The 19,449-nt window shown below is 37.4% G+C and overlaps 1 protein-coding gene across 1 annotated transcript in view; it reads right to left on the reverse strand.

Moving 5' to 3' along the window:
* RTF2 (replication termination factor 2) overlaps positions 1-19,449 on the reverse strand; it is a 65,558-nt gene that overhangs the window by 44,448 nt on the left and 1,661 nt on the right. Inside the window, exons 2-5 of the mRNA XM_036750739.1 lie at positions 12,006-12,100; positions 11,473-11,566; positions 10,016-10,155; positions 7,363-7,441 (exon numbers count right to left, since the gene is read on the reverse strand). Of these exons, the coding sequence (XP_036606634.1) occupies positions 7,363-7,441; positions 10,016-10,155; positions 11,473-11,566; positions 12,006-12,100 (408 nt within the window). The remainder of the gene's footprint in view (positions 1-7,362; positions 7,442-10,015; positions 10,156-11,472; positions 11,567-12,005; positions 12,101-19,449) is intronic.

Raw genomic sequence — 19,449 nt, forward strand, 5'->3', positions numbered from 1 at the left:
GAATGCTTTCAGCTTGAAAATAGAAGACAAGAGGCAAGGAACTTGGAAAGTAGACTTTAAATGGATAAATTAATAGATGAACAAAAATCCCTTTTATACTTTCCGTGGTACAGAATACAACTAAGTACCTTCTGTTATATACAGAAGCAGGGAAAATGAATTTTAAAATTGGAGAATGTTAGAGCAGAAAGGAAACCTAAGAGTTCTAATCCAAAGCCCAAATTTTTGAGATGAGGAAATTAAGATCCAGAGAGGTGAAAGGTCATACTGCCTGAGGTTGTACTAAGTTATTAAGTAAAAAAGAGATGAAAAAACCTGGTCTCCTTAACATACTGCCCTCATGCACTTCCCCCTGCTCCCCAATGTCTCTTAGCTGATAGAGTATTCCACTGAAGACACAATTTGACATAAGACTACAAAAGCCTTTTTCTTTTTAAAGAATGATACTCAGGCTACTAAAAGAACTAGCAATTCTAAGCTGCTAGTTAGAACAGAGAAGAAAATAATTAAGTATTTTCTGAAGAGCAGCTATAAGCATAGGCTAATGGGATTCACAAAGTTAATGAAAAAATGAGCACTAGATGTTACTCAAAAGTATAACAAACACTATTTAAAAGATTCTGCATATTATTTTTACAATTTTTTTTTTTTTACTGAAAAATGTTGTTCTATGGTTATCTAGGTGAATTTGGTAGAAATGCCGGTTTCTATCTTGCTTTGAAAATATGTCATCATGGATTCATACAAAAGAAATGTGTCATATTCGTTTTGTTACTGGAAGAAGCAGGACTGGAAAGGCTTAACAGATGGTATGGCTCTGGAAGTATTATTTAAAAGAATCCAAAATTCAGCCTCACAAAGGGTGAAGCGAGTTGGTTATCATGCCCTTGGATAATAACATTCAGTACGGAACCTGGAAATTAGAATAAATCATATAATCTGCAGTGAGGTTTCTTCTCTTCTGTTACTTAAAACATATGCACACATACCCAAGACCTGGCATCCATATGGTTACACCTTATTTGTTGTTTCTCCTAACAAAATGCACTCATCTATACACTATTGTTATAGCAGGGCTTTTGGTAATACAGAAGACATCATTTACTTTACAAATATTTCACTTTCCTAACCTAACCAGTCTGGAAAACTAGTTAGGTTTACTATTACTAAACATACCACTAATATTACATAGAATGCTGCATTGTTTCTTGCTGTGCAACTTACATTCACCCAATTTGTTTCTCATTACTACATGAGGCACAGAATGCTGTGGGGAATACAATTAAATTTTCTTTTTAATATAAACAAATCATTAGCAAACAGAAAGCCTAGCAACCACATCTCTTAGGAACCCATTTTCTAAAACCATTGCTCATCCTATCTGCTTTAAAACATGGAACCAGGGCAGTTTCAAACACTGCAGCTTTGTGTCTTGGGTATTAAATTGGATATTATCAAGATATTCAGTGGTAAATGGATACAAAAGTTGTCATTCCTAAGTCAGGATTCACCTGTCAACTATCACCCAAGTTCAGACCCTCAGATTTGGAGTGATGGAAGCTTCTCTTGTAGAGGTAACAGGATAAAATGGCTCACTGACTCACTGTCAAAGATAAACACCATAGCCTACATGAGGCAAATACGGGTAGTACTCATAAAGATTAAATTTTAGGAAAAAACCCACAACTATTACATATTGTAGTTAATACAAACTGCAGTAGTGCATTGAAGTCTTCTCAATTTAGTGAATTTAAAATTTGGAAACACCACAGAACTAGAAATTTGGTTTCTGGAACTAGAATTGGCATTATTTGAAAGAAAATACTGTTTAGACAAATTAATTTTTGCTTTCATAGAAATAAAGAATTTTGCAGATGGAAATCTAGTCCAACTCCTTCATCTCACAGTTTAAGAAACTGAGGTGTAGGGCAGATGGTTAAGTGACTCACCCAAAGTCAAACAGATAGTGGTGGAGATGACTAAAAGTCACATTTCTTGACCTTTAATCAAGGGCTTTTTCTACTCACCACCTAGTGATTTGCAAAATCTCACCAATTTGTGAAAGTAATGTAATTATAAATTGTATTGTGACCAAAAGAATAAGAAATTATACCCAAAAGGCACTTATTTTTTCAGACTTTTTCACTATTTTGAAATACTAAAGACCACAAGTGTTCAATATATCCTGCACTTTTAAAAAAATGGAAATTACTGAAAAGATTAAAAAATTAAATTAAAAAATCCTTACATCTAATTTACCTTCTGACATAAATGAAATCAATTTTTATAAAATGTTCTTCTCTTTTTTAAGGTCCAACTGGAACAAATTAAAACCCATTCTACTTGCAGAAATGAATACGTAACCCCCATTATCTTCATTAGAGTAATATGTAAAATAAAAATATGTTAAAAATTGTTCTGCTAGCTATTTCAACCTATTGGTCTGTAAACTCTATAGAGAGAAGCACTGAGTCTTACCTAAATTGTGTACCTTTCCCCCTACCAATACCTGTACTTGGCACAAAATAAGAATTTTAAAATGTATGTCAAATGAATGAACTCATGTGAAAAAGAAAGTCAACCAACTCAAAACACAGTTTCACACCAATCTAAAATAAAAATAAATATTTTCTATAATGTACCAACATACTACAGGCACTGGATACGGCAAGCACCAAAAAATGAAACTGACTATATGTGACAGACAGAAAAGGACTGGTTACTGGTACTTCCATTATCAACAAATTTCCCTTCATCTTAAACTTCTTCCCTTTATGCTCCTTCTGTCCTCTGGTGTTCAGAGAGAACCAGCTCTGCACAGAAAGACACTGCATCTCTGGCCACCCTTCCCAATGTTGGGTGTACTTCTCTCCTGCTCCCCCACAGGTCAGGGAGGGAGAATCAGCAAACTTCTTTCTTTCCTTTGCCACATCCAGATTCTCCCATCACTCAGCAACCTCTCCTCCTTTGAGAGTCACTCTATCTAGAAATATCATTCAATCCAAATCCTGCTGCTGCCAGTATCTACCAGACCCTAGGTCATGCTATTTTCTTTCTCAAGGAGTTCAGTATCAGGCTCATAGTCTCCCCAACCACTCCCGTTGTATAAGGCCATTTCAGCACACATGTTGATATTCCCTTGAATACTGTGGTATCCCAGTTCTTTAATCTTCTCAATTCCTACCACCTACTTTTTCATTACTTCAGCCAGAAACAAAGACTGTCATACTACAGATCTCACCATCATCCAAAATTCCACTTCCACAATTAAAAGGAAGGATGGAAGGAAGGTAACAAGCAGTAGCACTTACAAAGTGCATTATGCTAAGCATTGGGACTACAAATACAAGCAAAAAGAAAGACAGTCTTTGCCTGTGCTGACCTTACATTCTAATGGGGAAGGAAAACAAACGAGGCACCCAGCACAGGCATATAGTTTAGAGTCCAAAAGCCAAGAACAGGGCTGGGAGGAGAACAAAGGCCCCCTCCACAAAATGGAGGACTCAGGAGCAATGTTAATGGGAAAAGTAGGCAGACCTTACAAAGGGATGTGCCAGGCCGAGAAGGCCAAAGGGATGGCTAAATGTTCCAACCAAGTCAAGGAGGTTCCAGGCACCGTTGGAAGTTCCAAGATGAAACAGCATGATTTGGAAGATGAGGAACAGGTGGAGAGAATAAAGTAGTACAGTCCAAGGTCCCTCACATGTGCTCCAACAACAATTTGAGAACACCAGACCAAATAGTCATTGGGAAATAGGAGAAAGCACAGTAAATCATCTTGCTATCCCAAGATCGCAAATTAAACTTATGGGCAAGTAGTAACCAAGGCAACTCAAAAGCTTGAAAAAAAGAAGAAACTGCCAGGAACCTCACAGACAAAAATGTACAGGTTCCAGATCAAAGAAAAAACATACTACAAGCATCCAGAAAGAAAGAATTTAACTACTGAGGAATCACAGTCAGTATCACACATGATTTAGCAAATACAACTGTGAAGGAGCAGAGAGCATGGAATATGACATTCTAAAAGACAAAAGATATAGGTTTATAACTAGGAATAACTTACATAGTAAAACTGAGTATAATCTTACAGGGTAAAAAATGAAATTTTAGTGAAACAGAAAACTTACAAGCATGCCTAATGAAAAGACTAGAAACTAAAATATAAGAACAGGAGTAAAAAGAAAAGTAAAAAGGTAAATACAAGTGAGCATTAGAAAATACTTTATAAGGATGAAGTACTGGGGAAGGGGGAGAAGGGAATGATATAAGCAGACCCACGATATCACAGAGGGAATCAAATAAATAAAGGTCTTGGGAGTAATTTTTATTTTGTTTTGATGATCTTAAAAGAAGAAAGGAAAGGGAGGTGAAAAAGTATACACTGGGAAAGAAAAACAGGAATGGGGGTCATTTATTTTCTCACATAATCAAGGAACACAAATTGAAGTCTGTATAAATGAGGAAAGGGTGAGGGGGGAAATGGGGGAGAGGTTAATTAAGCATTATGTGAATCTACTTTCATTGAACTGTTCAGAGGATGGTAGAACACACACACGCACACACACGCACATATTCTGGTACATAAATATATTCACCTCAACAGGGAAAACGGGAAGAAACAGGGAGAGGGGAAAGGAAAAAATAAGGAGAGTAGATCTGGGGATAAATTAATATGAGCAAAACAAACCCTAAGTATATAGAGAGGTTTAAAAGGAAAAAAAGAACAGGGAGTGAGTGAAGAGAAGTGAACAGGGGCAAGGGACTGGAAGCTGTTTGCATCAAACTGAACACTGGTGCTGAGCACACTCCGCTCCAAGAGGGAGGCAGGAAGCAAAGAGAGGAAAAAATATAATAGGATGGAGGGAAATAAAATTTAAAAGTTTTGGCATAAATTAACCCAATGCTGCTAAGATTCAAAAGGACATAGTTAACTGGGAAAAAAAAATCTTTGTAATAAATTTGCAGTAAGTTTTCTCTGATAAAAGTTTCATTTCTAAGATAAATAAGAAACTGATACAAATTTGGAAGAATATGAGTCACTCCCCATCTAATAAATGGTCAAAAGATATGAACAGGAAGTTTTCAAAATAAGAATTTCAAGCTATCAACAATCAAATAAAAAATTGCTCAGAATCAATAAAGATTAAAGAAATGCCAATCAAAGCAGCACGAAGGTTCCATTCCACATCCTTCAGATTGGCAAATCTGACCAAAAAAGAAAATGACTCGAGTTGGAGGGGCTGTGAGAAAAGAGATTTACTTAAGCATTAATGGTAGAGCTATGAACTGGTCCAGCCATTCTAAAAAGCAATTTGGGAACGATGCCTACCAAATCATTCAACTGTGCATATAAGACCTTTGACTCAGCAATACCACTACTAGGCCCATAGCCTAAGGAAATTGAAGAAAAAGGAAAAGGACTCATATGTATGAAAGTATTTATGGCCGCTCTTTTTGTGGTGGCAAAGAACTGAAAACTGGGGGGAAAATGAGAGGTACCCATCAACTGGAGAAGAGCTGAACAAACTGTGGTATATGGATGTAATAGACAATTAGTTTATGCTAAGAAATATGGTTTCAGAGAAACTCCAGAAAATATGTATGGACTAAGGCAAAGCGAAGTGAGCAGAACCTGTAGAATAATTCATATTACATCAATACCGCAAAAACAATTCTGAAAGACTTAACTGATCAACCCATGAATCCAGAAGATTAATAAGGAAAAATGAACTTCTTTACTGAAAAGTAATGGACTAATACGCAGAATGAAATGCACATTTTTGGACACTGCCAATATGGGAAATTTGTTTTGACTATGCAATACATAATATCTCATTTTTTTATTTGTATCTCCATTGCCTGGCACAGTGCTTGATACATAGTAGCTACCTAATAAATACTTTTGCATTCATTTGTTTATAATGAGTATTCTAATAAAAACTGAATTGTCATACTAAACCGTGTAACAAAAAACATAGTCATCTATCAGTAACCTTCCCTGATCCTGGCCCACACGTAGCACTTTACAATTGTTTAATGCATTTATCTTGTAATATTGTATATTATCATAATCTATCTTTACATCATGGTCACCTCTAGGAAGGCAAGAGCTTATTGCGTTTTATCAAAACTTTGTATTCTCCCAGCACCTAGGACAGTTTTCCTTGCAAATAGCATCTGTGATAAATGTATGTAGAATAAATGAATAGGAAACAAATTGAGACTATTTTTCCCGGCAACATCATTATAATAATAGTCTGCTAAACTCCAGTTTCTCATTTCCAACTGCCTTTCAGGCGTCTCAAGCTGGATGTTCAGTAGACATCCTAAAGTCAATATGTGCAAAACAGAGCTCATCTTTCCATCTACATCCTTTCTACTTCTATTTTCCCTATTAATGTAGAGGCCAACACCATCCTCCCAATCCCTCAGGCATCATCCTGGTTTCCTCATTATCTTTCACACCCCACTCCCAACCCCCCATAGCCAAGCTGTTTTCAAGGCCTTCTGATTTACCTTTGCACCATCTCTTGAAAATACCCTCTTCTCCCCAGCAACACTGACACCACTATAGCACAGCCCTCATCACCTCACTCTGATTACTGGAATAATCTGCTGGTTGGTCTGCTTGCATCAAGTCTCTCTCCACTCCAATCCACCTTCCATTCAGCTACTAAAATGATTTTCTTAAAGCACAGGTCTGATCACATCACACACCTTGCCCCTCAACTCAATAAACTCCAGTGGCTTCCTAATGCCTCCAAATACAAAATGCTCTGTTTGGCATTCAAACCTTCATAACCTCACTCCCTCCTACCTTTCCAGTTTTCTTCCACTTCACTCCCCAACATACTCTTTGATCCAGTAACATTGGCCTCCTGGCTGTTCCACAAACAAGACACTCCATCACTTTCCCTCCTCTGCTCCAACTACTGACCTTCTTGGCTTCCTTTAAGTTCCCAACTAAAATCCCCCCTTCTATAGGAAGCCTTCCCTAAACACTCTTAATTCTAGTGCTTTCCCTCTTCTAATTATTTCCTATTTATGCTTATATGTAGTTTGCTCTGTGTATATTTGTTTGCATGTTCTCTCCCATTAGACTGTAACTTCTTTGAAGGCAGGGACTGTTTTTTGTCTCTTTTTGTATTCCTAGTGCTTAGCAAAGCACCTGGCACATAGTAGGCGCTGTTTATTGACTGATATTACCAATATCAATACTTATGAACCTTCCTGGCTTACCACACAGCTATTTGTGATTTCTCATCATGTAAAGTCATAGAACCATACTTTGTGCCAAATCAAATGCTATTCTCAACAGACTCTATGGCAGAGATGATGAATTTCAAAGAGCTTACTTACTGTATGACAAACTTCAGCTTTGATTTCTTTCAAGGCTCGTTCAGAAAATACACAACCACAGCAGCGCAAGAAGCAAAACCTTGAAAATAAAATACACGGATTATTTTATATATTCTTTATAATTAATATATTAATACTTATTACAAATAACAATCACATCTTATATTGTAAACAAACAGCATATTAATTATTACACAATTATAATAAACACAAGCTATAAATATACAATATAAATATATATGTTACAAATTAATAATTATATTATTACCTAACATTTGTTGAACATAATTTGCATTCTGCAATATATCCACATACATTGTTTTACAGGATCACAATTTAAAGTGACTGAGTTCTATATGTAGAAGGTTAATAATCCCTACAAAAAGAGTGCAAGTCAGAGACAGAACATTCATCACCTTTTTCTGTTTTTTCTGCTTCTATTCTGTGGAATCTCAGTTTCTACACTGTGAATTGTCTTTAAAATCCTGGGGGTTAAATGCTTTTTAATAATCTTGGTAGAAAAGAGATTGTATCCAGGAGAAAGTTAGTATCTTGCAATAAGAAATCAAATGCCTATTTTCCAGATGACCCCTTGTGGCTGTTTGGGGAAAGGCATGTATCCAACAAAGCACAATATATCCACAAGCACTTTCCACATAGAAACCACTCATCCTAAATTTTCCACATAATCCTCATTTCAATAAAAGAATCCATACTTTTAACAAGGCATTACAAACATTAATAGTCACCCACCTCTATACAATGAAGGGGAAAGATGCATCGGCTTTATTTTTACTACTCAACGAAATGCTAATTAAGGGGTTAACCAACCTTGAGAGCACTTCAACTATTTGTCCTTAAACTTTTCAGAGGTTAGACTCTGACTGCACCTGGAGAATGGGAGGCTAAGTGGGCATTTACTGTGTCACAGCAGCAAAGAATGAAGTAGTGACTTAGACAGACTCAAGGTAATGGGCCAGAGGCTCTCTGACACAGATGTTTATCATGAACAAAATGAACTTAAATAAAGAATGAAGTATCTATCTTGGACACAAGACTTTAAGCAGAGAACTTGCAGCAAAGATTTTTTCCCCTTTGTTAACTATTTTCCTTCTAATTTTAACTGCTTTCTTGTGTACACAAAACCTTTTAGATTTTATGTAACTGAAATTAGCTCATTTTAACTTCTGTAAGCTGAGCCTTTCTATTTCTTGTATAGTCATGAATTTTTCCTGTATCCGTAGTTGTGAAAGGTATTGCTCTCCTTTTTCCACAAACGTATTTGTAATGTGAACTTGTGTCTAAATTGTAAATCTGAAATGAAGTATAATTTTTTAAAAATGTCAAAATGGGCTGTTGCTTGAAAATTCTCTAATTAAATTTTCACAAGCTATTTATTATTGATTGTGGAAGGACATTTGATTGATAACATAGTATTCGCTGCCTAAAATATGTCAAGTTATCTGTACAAAAAAAATTGTTATCTCTATTATAAGGAGAAAAGACAAAGTCTTGCTTTTATCAAACAAAGGCTGGCATATTACTAAAACATATCTGCCATTTCACTGATGTGGGCATTCCCTCCAACGAGACAGATGGCTAGCCATCCAATGTGAATGTTGCCATATCTTCTCATAAATTCACCACAGGGAGTCCACTCAGTGCTAGAGGCCTTTCTTGCTATTCCTTAACACTGAGAAGACACTTGTAGAGCATGAGATCTGTTCCTAAGCTATACTTTGCTTTCCACACATGATCAACGAGTTCATCTTCTTTCTGGCTCACACATTTTTGATAACATCTTTTACTTCAGTTCGTCTTCATAATGTCTTGCTTCTAATGTGCTGCAGTTTACTCACACCCACCTTCTGCCTACCGTAACATGAATTCAACTGTACAAATATAGATTAAAAGATTTATGATACCAAAGTTCCAATGAATTCAAAGCTCTCCATTAAAGTCCAATTTCACTGCCTCATTGTGGCTGGGAGGTGACTCTGAGTTATCAAAAGCCATATCAGCAGAATGCATACTCTGGTATATCTTACTAAGTTGAAAATATTTGGCCTATTGCCCAAGAATCAGCCCAGGGAAGTTCAAAGTGTCTTATCTACAGCCTGGTCAAAGGGTTATGAAGCTATTTGTCCACGGCAATTTGAAAAGATATTTGACTAATTCATTAGAGGGGATGTGATCCGTGTCAGTGGAAAGAGTATCCACATGATGAAAAAAATGACTATCTTTGAAGTACTGAAGTGAGAAGAAATCCAAGGCTATTTCTTTATCACTATGTGCTGGGAATAGAGCCAGTGAATCAACCACACACTCCATAACATTTTTCCACTGTGGTAATTTGTAGCTGTAGTTACAAGGAAAAGAGCCTCATTTTATGGGAAACATTTGCCCCTTACTTCCTTTCCCAGGCTCAAGTATATCAGGCAACCAAACTCAACTTTAAATGGGTCACATGTGGGAACTAGTGCACAGTAGAGAACATTTTAAAATATACCAAGCTTTCTTTAAAATACCACTGGACTTAGAAGTTACATTACAAAGGGATTAATGTAATGAATATCCACTTGTGACTTAATAGCACCTTTAGAAAACAAAGTCCAAGGCAGGACTTTATACCAACTATTTGTGAATTACTGACCTGTGTCGACCATTCATCTCCAGACCTACAACAGGGCAAATAAATCGGGCACGCTGGAGGTCATCATATTTATCACCTTTTGTATTTCCCTTATCACCACTCCAGGCTGGATTATCAGAAAGCTTCAGCTCTGTCACATTCTAGGAAAAACCATCAACATTTTAAATAGCCTGCTTATATCCTGATTATTTCCTTAATAATTCATAAAACCAACACAGAAACTATTATTTTACTCCCTCCCTAGTCAAACTTTTGTTTTTTGGAGTTTTTTTGGAAGGGGGAAGGCAGGGCAATTGGGGTTAAGTGACTTGCCCAAGGTCACACAGCTAGTAAGTGTGTCAAGTGTTTGAGCCCAGATCTGAATTTGGGTCCTCCTGACTCCAGGGCTGATGCTCTACTCACTGCGCCACCTAGCTGCCCCAAAACTTTTCTTTTATCATTAGTTTTTTCATGCCATCTCCTACATGAGGACTATCCTCCCAGTTACTAATGTTTTCTCCCCATCAAAAAAGTACTCTGTATTTACTCATGTTTGTGTGCTGTTTCCTTGAGGAAACCTTCCTTGAGGGTAGGGATTATTTTGCTTTTTTTTTTTTTAAATCTTTGTATCACCAGTAAATAACACATTTGGAACATACTAACTGCATACTAAATGTTACTGAAATGAATAAATGAATCATATGATCTAAGTAACTCCTAACCTGGAGAGAACATTACTCTAAAGTTATGAAAGGAATTAGTGTTTTACTTATCCACAGATGAGCTAATAAATATTTGGTAATTTTAAATTTAAATTTTCAACCTACTTTACTGTATTTTGAGAGAAAGAAATAACCTTCACAATTAAAAATTAAATCTTGAGACAATAACTGCACTGATCCCAATGACAAGGGCATTTTTTTTCTCTTTACAAAAGAAGTATTGCTAATAATAACTTCCACAAGACAAATTAAAACATAGAGCATGACATAATGGAAAAAGGACTAGCCTGAGAGTAAGGAGACCACCCGGACTCCAACCTCAATCAACTGACTAGTTGTATGACCTAAAGGCAAGTCATCAAATTCTTACACCTCAGTTTCCTCCTGTGCAAAATGAAAGGGAAGCATTTGATAATTTTTATGTTCCATTATAGATCTAAAATTCCATGAAATTATTTTCCAGATCTACAATAACAGGAACTGTCCTTTAACAGTTAGTTTATAGCTTTAAAAAGTTTTTTGAAATTCACTATCTGATTTAATCCCTCACAAACACTCTGTAGAGAAGGCAACTATTATATCCATTTTAAAGATGAGTTACCAGAAGCTCAAGGACATTAAGTGGCTCGCTTAGAGTTCCATAGTAAACTAGTAAAGCTATTATTGGAATACCTCTTATGATTCCCATCTCCCAGTATACCAGTAACAAAGTAAACATTTGTGACCCTTGAATTAATTCAGAATTATTAGTATTACCTTAATGCTCTTAATGTGAGATGCTGCCTGCCCGAGGGCTTTGTCGTTAGATTTGTCCAATAAAAACTCAATGACTGCATCTTTGTTATAAAGTCTGTAACAATAAGAAGTAGTAAAAATGTTATCATTATAGATAATCAAATATCTGTGCTAATAGAGGCAGAATTCATTGAATGCTTAAAGCAGTGATAAGGATGGTATAAACTGTTTACATTTGACAATGGAATGTATTACATGATGTTTCTTTTAAGTGTATCTCAGAGAAATATAAATGAGAATGTATTATTTATCAGCAGAGTTGACTTAAATATGTGTAGTGTATACATGGAAAGCAACTAATTTTAAAAGATATCTTAAGGCAGGATTGGGCTTAAAGAATATGATCCAGATATATGCTCAGAGGTAAAAGGAATCCAGAATGAAGACATCTGCTGAGGATAACCTATAAATGGATAACAGTCCTATTTACAAATAGAAATTTACTTTAAATTCATTTTAAAAAGAGAGTAATAATTCAAATAACATAAGCATACCTGCCAAGTTCACATGCTACTATTGGTCTTCTTAGTATTTCTTGGCTTAAAGTACAGTAGTTCCATTGGGCCACTAATTCAGCATTTTTGTCAACCTAAGAAATGAAAAAAGAAAAAACATGACACGTTTGCTTTTAAATTACTTCCATCTTCTGTTTGATATGTGGTTCAGAGTTTTTTCTCACTATTTCTTCGTTCCACTTCAGCCACACATAGAATGGTCACACATGGGATTTCATCACTATGCATAAGTATTTCACTTCCTTAATTAGACATTTCTCCATCCGACCATAACTTCCATAACTCCATCTCCTACATTTCAGCCCTCCTAAACCAATTCTTCATCTTCACTGACATCTCCAATCCCTTCACTTTCTCAGTCCATTAGTGCTTCTTTGATCTCCTTTTCTAATTTCAACCCTATAGTTAGCCATTTGAACTCCATACTCAATTCTGCTTTTGAATCCCCTAGGCCCTGGCTCATCTCTTTCCAAACCTCAGCACTGGATTGCTGTTCTTCCTCCTCTGTCCTTTCTCACAGGTAACTAAATGGAACTGAAGGGAGTGACACAACTGCGCTGAATAAGTCCATTATAAATTTACGTTAGCCAACTTCAACTGGGCTCACTGCAGTAAGTCAGTACTTTTATTTCTCCCTAATCAAATTCCTTGTCTCATTACCCATAGATGCTTTTCTAAACCTTTTCTTCTCTCCTCAAATTGCACACATTTCCCTTCCCCACTCTCTTTTTATCAGAAGACCTCGCCTTTTACTTTACTGAGAAAATTGAGGCCATCTGACACAAGTCCTCTCTTCCTCCATTCTCTTCATTTCAAAATCCCTTGATATTAACCTCCACTCATGCCCAGACATGACAATAAGGTAGATCTTATCCTTGCCAAGGCCAACCTCTCTATGGGCACATTTGATCTCATCCCTTCCCCTTTTCTTTAGTAGATTGCCCTTCATTCACTTAAACTTCTCCCAATCTAATGGTTCCTTACCTACTGCCTTTCAAACATGGCCAAATCTACTCCATCCTCAAGAAACTTTTACTAAACTCAACCAGCCCCTTACGCTATCATCATATATGCCTCTTCCCTTCCTTAGTCAAATTAATAGAAAAATCAGTCTATACTCACTGCCTCTACTACACTTCCTTTCACTTATTCCTCAATCCTTTGATATCAGGCTTCATCACTCAACCGAGACTGCTCTCTCCAAAGTCACGCATGATTTATCAATTGCCAAATCTTATGATCTTTTCTCAGTCCTCATCCTCTTAATCTATCTTCTCCATCTGACACTGATAACCACCCTTTTCCTTGGATCATCTCTTAAATCGAGGTTTTCATAGCATTACTCTCCTGTTTCACTTCATATTTGCCTGATTGCTTTTTCTTCATCTCCTTTGATGGTTCACCATCCATATCAAACCCCCTATGTGTGGTTGTTCCTCAAGGCACTGACCTATGCCCTCTTCTCTGTCTACAATTTCTCTTTTGGTAACCTCATCGGATCACATGGGCTTAACAATCATCCCCATGAAGACTCTCAGCTCTATATATCCAGCACCAATATCTCTCCGAACTTCAATCCTACATCACTAGCTGCTTACTAGACATTTTAAACTAAATGTCTTGGAGACATCTCAAACATTTTGGACTCAACATGTCCAAAACTGAACTCATGTTTTCCCCAAACCCCCTACCCTTTGAAACTTTCCTATTTCTATGAAAGGTTCCATCATCCTTCTAGTCTCCCAGGTCCAAACTTGACATTATCCTCAATATCTCACCCTACCACCCCACCCCACACATCTAATCCTTTGCTAAATCTTGGCATTTCTACCTTCACAACATCTGTCATTTCTGATTCCCTGTTTCTCTCTTCTCACAGCTACCAGTTTTATTCAGGCGCTCATCATCTGTCACCTAGATTATTGCAACAGCCTTCTAAAAGGTATCTTTGCTTCAAGTCTTTCCCTATTCCAGTCCACTCTACATACTGCTGCCAAAGAAATTTTCCTTAAATGCAAATGTGACCATCTGACTCCCCTACTCAACTCCAGGGACTCTCTATTGCCTCAAGAACCAAATACAAATTCCTCCAGTTAGCTTTCAGAGCTATTCCCAACCTGACCCCAACTACCCTTCTGGCTTCAATGGAGTGCAGTCAAACTGGTTTCTCTAGTCTTCATACAGGCCACTCCATGTCCTATCTCTGTGCCTTTGTACCGGCTATCTCCCATGCCTAGAATGAACTCCCTCCTCACTTCTGCCTCATCTTTTTCCCTCTTTTCCTTCAAAATACAGCTTAAGCACACCTATATGAAGGCTTTTCTGATCCTCCAACTACTAACTGGTATTCCCCTTCTCAGACTATCTCCATAGTGAACTATTTTGTATTTGTTTTCACTCCCTTTATATTCGAATGAATGAATGAATGAATGAATAAAGCATTTGTTAAGTGCTGTGCTAAGTGTCAGAGATGCAAATAGAAAAGTCCCTGTTCAAGAAGCTCACATTCTACCGAGGGAGACAACACACATGGAAGGTTTCAGGTGCAGATCTTACAGTCTTTAGAAAGCAGATGGTAATGCCTCTTCTTTAATGTCATTTCCACCGATAAAAATGAGACCGGTTTCTGATGCTGAATCATTTGACAGTGGCAGAGTCTTTGGTGATGAGAACTTTGTTTTCTGGGTCTTCAATAGATGTGGCCGTGGCACTGAGAAGAGCAATCGCTAGGCCTCATCTCAACACAGGTTACCTCCTTGCTTCAAGCAGTGGGCTGAAAGCACTGCTATTCCCAAAGCTCTTAGTTTAGAGTCCTAGGCTGTCTCCACTAGGACTGGGGAGGGACGGGGGCGGGGAGGGGGAGAGGGAAGGATTCAGTGCCAAGATGGTGGTTGTGGTGTTTTGATAGCATATGCTGACTCCTGTCTCTCCCTGAGGGTGCCTTGCTGCTTTAGCTAGGCTGGCTAGTCCTTTTCCACAGGATTTGCTTCCCCAGTAGCAAATAAATATTTATTCTGTACATACTTATATATGTACTTGTTTCCCCCACTAGAATGTAAGCTCTACGAGAATAAGGATTGTTTCATTTTCTGTATTTGCATCCTCAGCACATAGCAAAATGCTTGGCACAAAGAAGGCAATTAATAAACACTCATTGATTGATGGATGAGTATAAAGACTTGATTAAAAGAATTTCAGAACCACAAAATGTTTGAGCTTAAAGGGATCTTAGAGGTGGCCCTCTCCTTGCCAAGCCAACTACTCTTCATGTACCCATGATCTCCAGAAGACTGTCACCACCATAATTCTTACTTTCCCTCTAATCTTATATTTCTTCCTATCCCCTTTCATTCCCTGCCACCTTTAAAACCCTCATTCAGCCCTACCATTCCCACTAGCTATCACCTTATATCGTTCCTTTGCATCTCAGTTAAACTTCTTGAAAAAGCTATCTATGTCTACTCAGTGTCCCCATTTCTTTTCCTTTCCCTCTTGTAAACCCTCTGCAATTTGGCTTTTGACCCTGCCATTCAACTGAAACTGCCCTGTTTTAAGTTACCAATGAACTCTTAATTGCCAAATCTAATGGTTTTTCTCAATCCCTATCCCTCCTGATATCTCTACAGCATTTGACACTAAGACCACCCAGATTCTCTTTCCTTTCTAGGTTTTCATATACTGCTCTGTTCTTTTGACTGACCCTTCTTAGCCTGGATTGTCAGCTATATCAGACTTGCTAACTGCAGATAACCCCAAAGTCTCTTCTCTACACCTTTGTCTGGTGATCTCACAAGTTCCCAAGGGCTCAATTATCTTTATGCAGATGATTCCAAGATCTATACATGCAGTTTTCATCTCTCTCTTGAACTCCAGTCCTGCATTATAAACTGCCTTTCAGGAATTTTGAACTAAAGGTCCCACAGGCAATTCAAACTCAAAGAGAACTTACTGTCTTCCTCCCCAATACCTCAAGCCTCCCCCTCTCCTAAACTTCCCGAAACTGTTGAGGTTACAACTATTCTTTCAGTCACCCAGATTTGCAACTCTGGCATTATATTTTTTATTTTTTAAATTTTTAAAAAGTTATTTATTTGTATTTTTCAACATTCTCATTACATAAGTTTTAAATTTTCTCCCCCTCCCCCCACCTTCATCCCTAAGACCACATGCAACCTGATATGGGCTCTACACATACATTCCTATTAAGCACATCAACCTTAGCATTAGAAAAGCCAGAATTTATACAGTATTTTAAAGTTTGCAGAGCACTTTACATATGCTATCTTATTTGATCCTCTTGTGAGGTAGGTACTATTATCATCATCCCCATTTTACAGATAAGGAACTGAGGCACAGGATGGTTAAATGGCTTACCCAGGGTCACATGGCTAATAAGTGCCTATGGCAGTTCTCCTGAACCTTCCTGACTCCAAGTCCTGTGCACTAACCAATATGCCACCTAGTTTCCGAAGTTATCCTCAACTCATGTTCATCTGACACATCCACTCACTTGCCAAATCTTGTTTGACTCTTCCTCCACAACATCCCTCACATCATCCCATTCTCCCCATCATAAAGCTACTACCCTAGTTCAAACCTTCATCACCTCTCATCAAGACTATAGGAGTAGTCAAATAAATACAGTAGTTTCTTAAACTGGTAAGGGAAAAAAATCTTTATATCAAGTCATTCCTTTGCACAGAAGCCAGACCAAAATTTTATTTCCTCTTCACCTTAGCTTCTTAAAATGAGAGAACTGGTCTAGATGGCACATAGATCCCTTCTAGTGCTAAATCTATGATCCTCTAAACAGTTCAGAAAATGGAGCAAACAATAAAGTGTATCAAAACAAAAAAGATGTAAAAGAATAGCAGATTTTAAAGATCATCGGAGAATAAATATTAGCATTTGCTTTCAGTATAACTCTTCCAAGTGTCTATTAAAAACACAAACTAATACTATCAATTTAATTAAAAGAAATGTATCATTTAAGCTACCCACCAGGGGGCATACCATGCCATCAAGTTTGGATTAAAGGTGACACTGAGCTGTAAACCAAAGTACTATGAAATATATACACAAATACAAAATTCTGAATATTGAGCTCATATAGCTAACCTGATATTTCTAAAAATGCAGAAAGCAGCCATATAATGCTCCATGCCCCTAACATCAACCTCCTTCCCTATTCCTTTGAGAGCAGTTTTCATTCTACTTTTTAACTTTTACACTTGTCATTCATTAGACGAACAATCCAAGAAGAATAATAGATTACTGGACTTCAAAAATGAATCTATCAGAAAAAAAACTGACAGAAGAGGTATCAAAAAAGCACTCTTCCCACACATTCTCCCCTCCTAGTGCCTGAAACTTTATCATAGATGATATATCTCTGTTTATTAAATAATTAAATATATGTCTTTTAAAATTAAAAAACTCAAAAGTTAAGGCATTGTTTCGAACTTCCTAACATCAGAGTTCAGCAGAGACCAGTGGATATCTGGTCAAAGGAAGGCAAAGGAAGGAAAGGTAGAGATGCTCAAAATTCTTCTTTACAAGTTTACAGAAAGAAGTCCAATACATAGATATGAATAGCAGTCAGGGAACCTAGATAGCAGTCCAGTGTCTACCACTGACTTGTACAAGTGTGACACCAGACGTGTTTCCCAGATCTGTGCCTCAAGCAAGGAATTCAAACCAGGTCCTCGATTCTAAATCTAAATTTTCTCCACCTTACGCAATGTTGCCTCTTGACTTCATGCAGGATTTTAAAGTCAATTTCCATTATCTCTCTTTCTCTGTGAAATATAGGCAATAGTAGTTGCCTTTTGCCCACCTCACAGCAGTTTGGATAGATTGCTAACTTGTCAGCTGACTGCTTTGAACATTTCAGGCAAAAGTCACTATTTAAACAGGGATAATAGGATGACAATATTGGAGTTAGTGCTTGTCCATTAAAAAAGACGCTTGGCATGACTGATCTCCCAGGCTTCTCCAAACTCTTGAGATTATACACGTAATTTTGCCTGCCATGTCAATAATTTTACATAGATTTTAATCTCAATCAAAAGTGTTGTCTCTCTCCTCAAAATTTTCTGCATCATTTTGTTTAGATATCTCCTATAAGCATCCCTGATAAAACTCAATCTTTGTTATGTTGTACCTCCCGATTCTCAAACTACTCAAACCCCAGTGTACAAAATATTTTCTTTGAAGAGGGAAGTGGGAAGGTCATATCACTTTAAAAATCATACAACCCCCTTTAAACATTTCCAACAAGTGCTCATCCACTATAATAATAGCTAACATTTATATTGCCCTTACTATCTGCCAGACACCGTGCTAAGTGCTTTCCAATAATTAGCTCATTTGATCCTTACAACAACCTTCTAGGTAGGTGCTACTAGTATCTTCATTTTACAGATGAGAAAAGTGAAGCAAACAGGGTTTGCCAGAGTTCACAGCTAGTGCCTGTCTGAGGCCAGGTATGAACTTCCAGGCCCAGTGTTCTATCCAATGCACCACCCAGCTGCCAATACTCCAGACAGCAGGACTACCACATCCCTTGTTCTGGACACCTAACTCTTACTGCAGCCTAAGATGGTATTAGCTTTTTGGTCATTCTGTCACACTGTTAGCTCAAATGGAACATCCAGTCCATTAAAACTCTCGGATCTTCAGATGAACTACTATCTATCTAGCCACTTTCCTCTCCAATCTTGTACTGGTAAAGTCGATTTTCTGAACGTAAGTGTATAAGCCACGCTATATCTATTCCTATTACATTTCATCTATTAGAGTCAACCCTATTTGGTAATACTATCACTATCTACATCACAGGGACATTCAACAAACATTTACTGGGCCCGCCCTATGTGCAAGGGGCTGTTCTGGGTATAAAAATTTTTTTTAAAAAACCAGTCCAAAAAAAAAAAAAAAGACGGGAATGACAAGTGTAAAAGTTTTAAGCTTTCACTTTTACATCATGTACACAAATAACTCCAAGGTAATTTAAACATGGAGAACACTAACAATTAGTGGGGAAGGCAAGGAAGACTCCACAGAAGAGGTGGCGTCTGAGTTGAGCCCTGAAGGAAAGTCAAGGCTCTCAAAGGCAGAGATGAAGGAGAATCCCAAAGCACAGGGGGTGGCTTATACAACTACAAGAAAGGGTAGATGGAAAGTCAAGTTTGGGGAACAGGTAATAGCCCAATTTGGATGAAAGTGCTTGAAGGGGAATACTGTAAAATAAGACTGGAAAGGCACGTCAGAGCCAGATTATGGAGGTACATGAATGTCAGGCTCTGGTGTTTCTGTTTGAGTCTGAAGGCAATGAGGAGCCACTGATAATCTTGAATGGGAAAGGAATTTTGTCATATCTGTGCCTTAGGAAAATTATCTTGGCAGCTATGTGGAGAATGGA

This window comes from Trichosurus vulpecula, chromosome 3 (genome assembly GCF_011100635.1).
Source record: "Trichosurus vulpecula isolate mTriVul1 chromosome 3, mTriVul1.pri, whole genome shotgun sequence".
NCBI lineage: Eukaryota > Metazoa > Chordata > Mammalia > Diprotodontia > Phalangeridae > Trichosurus > Trichosurus vulpecula.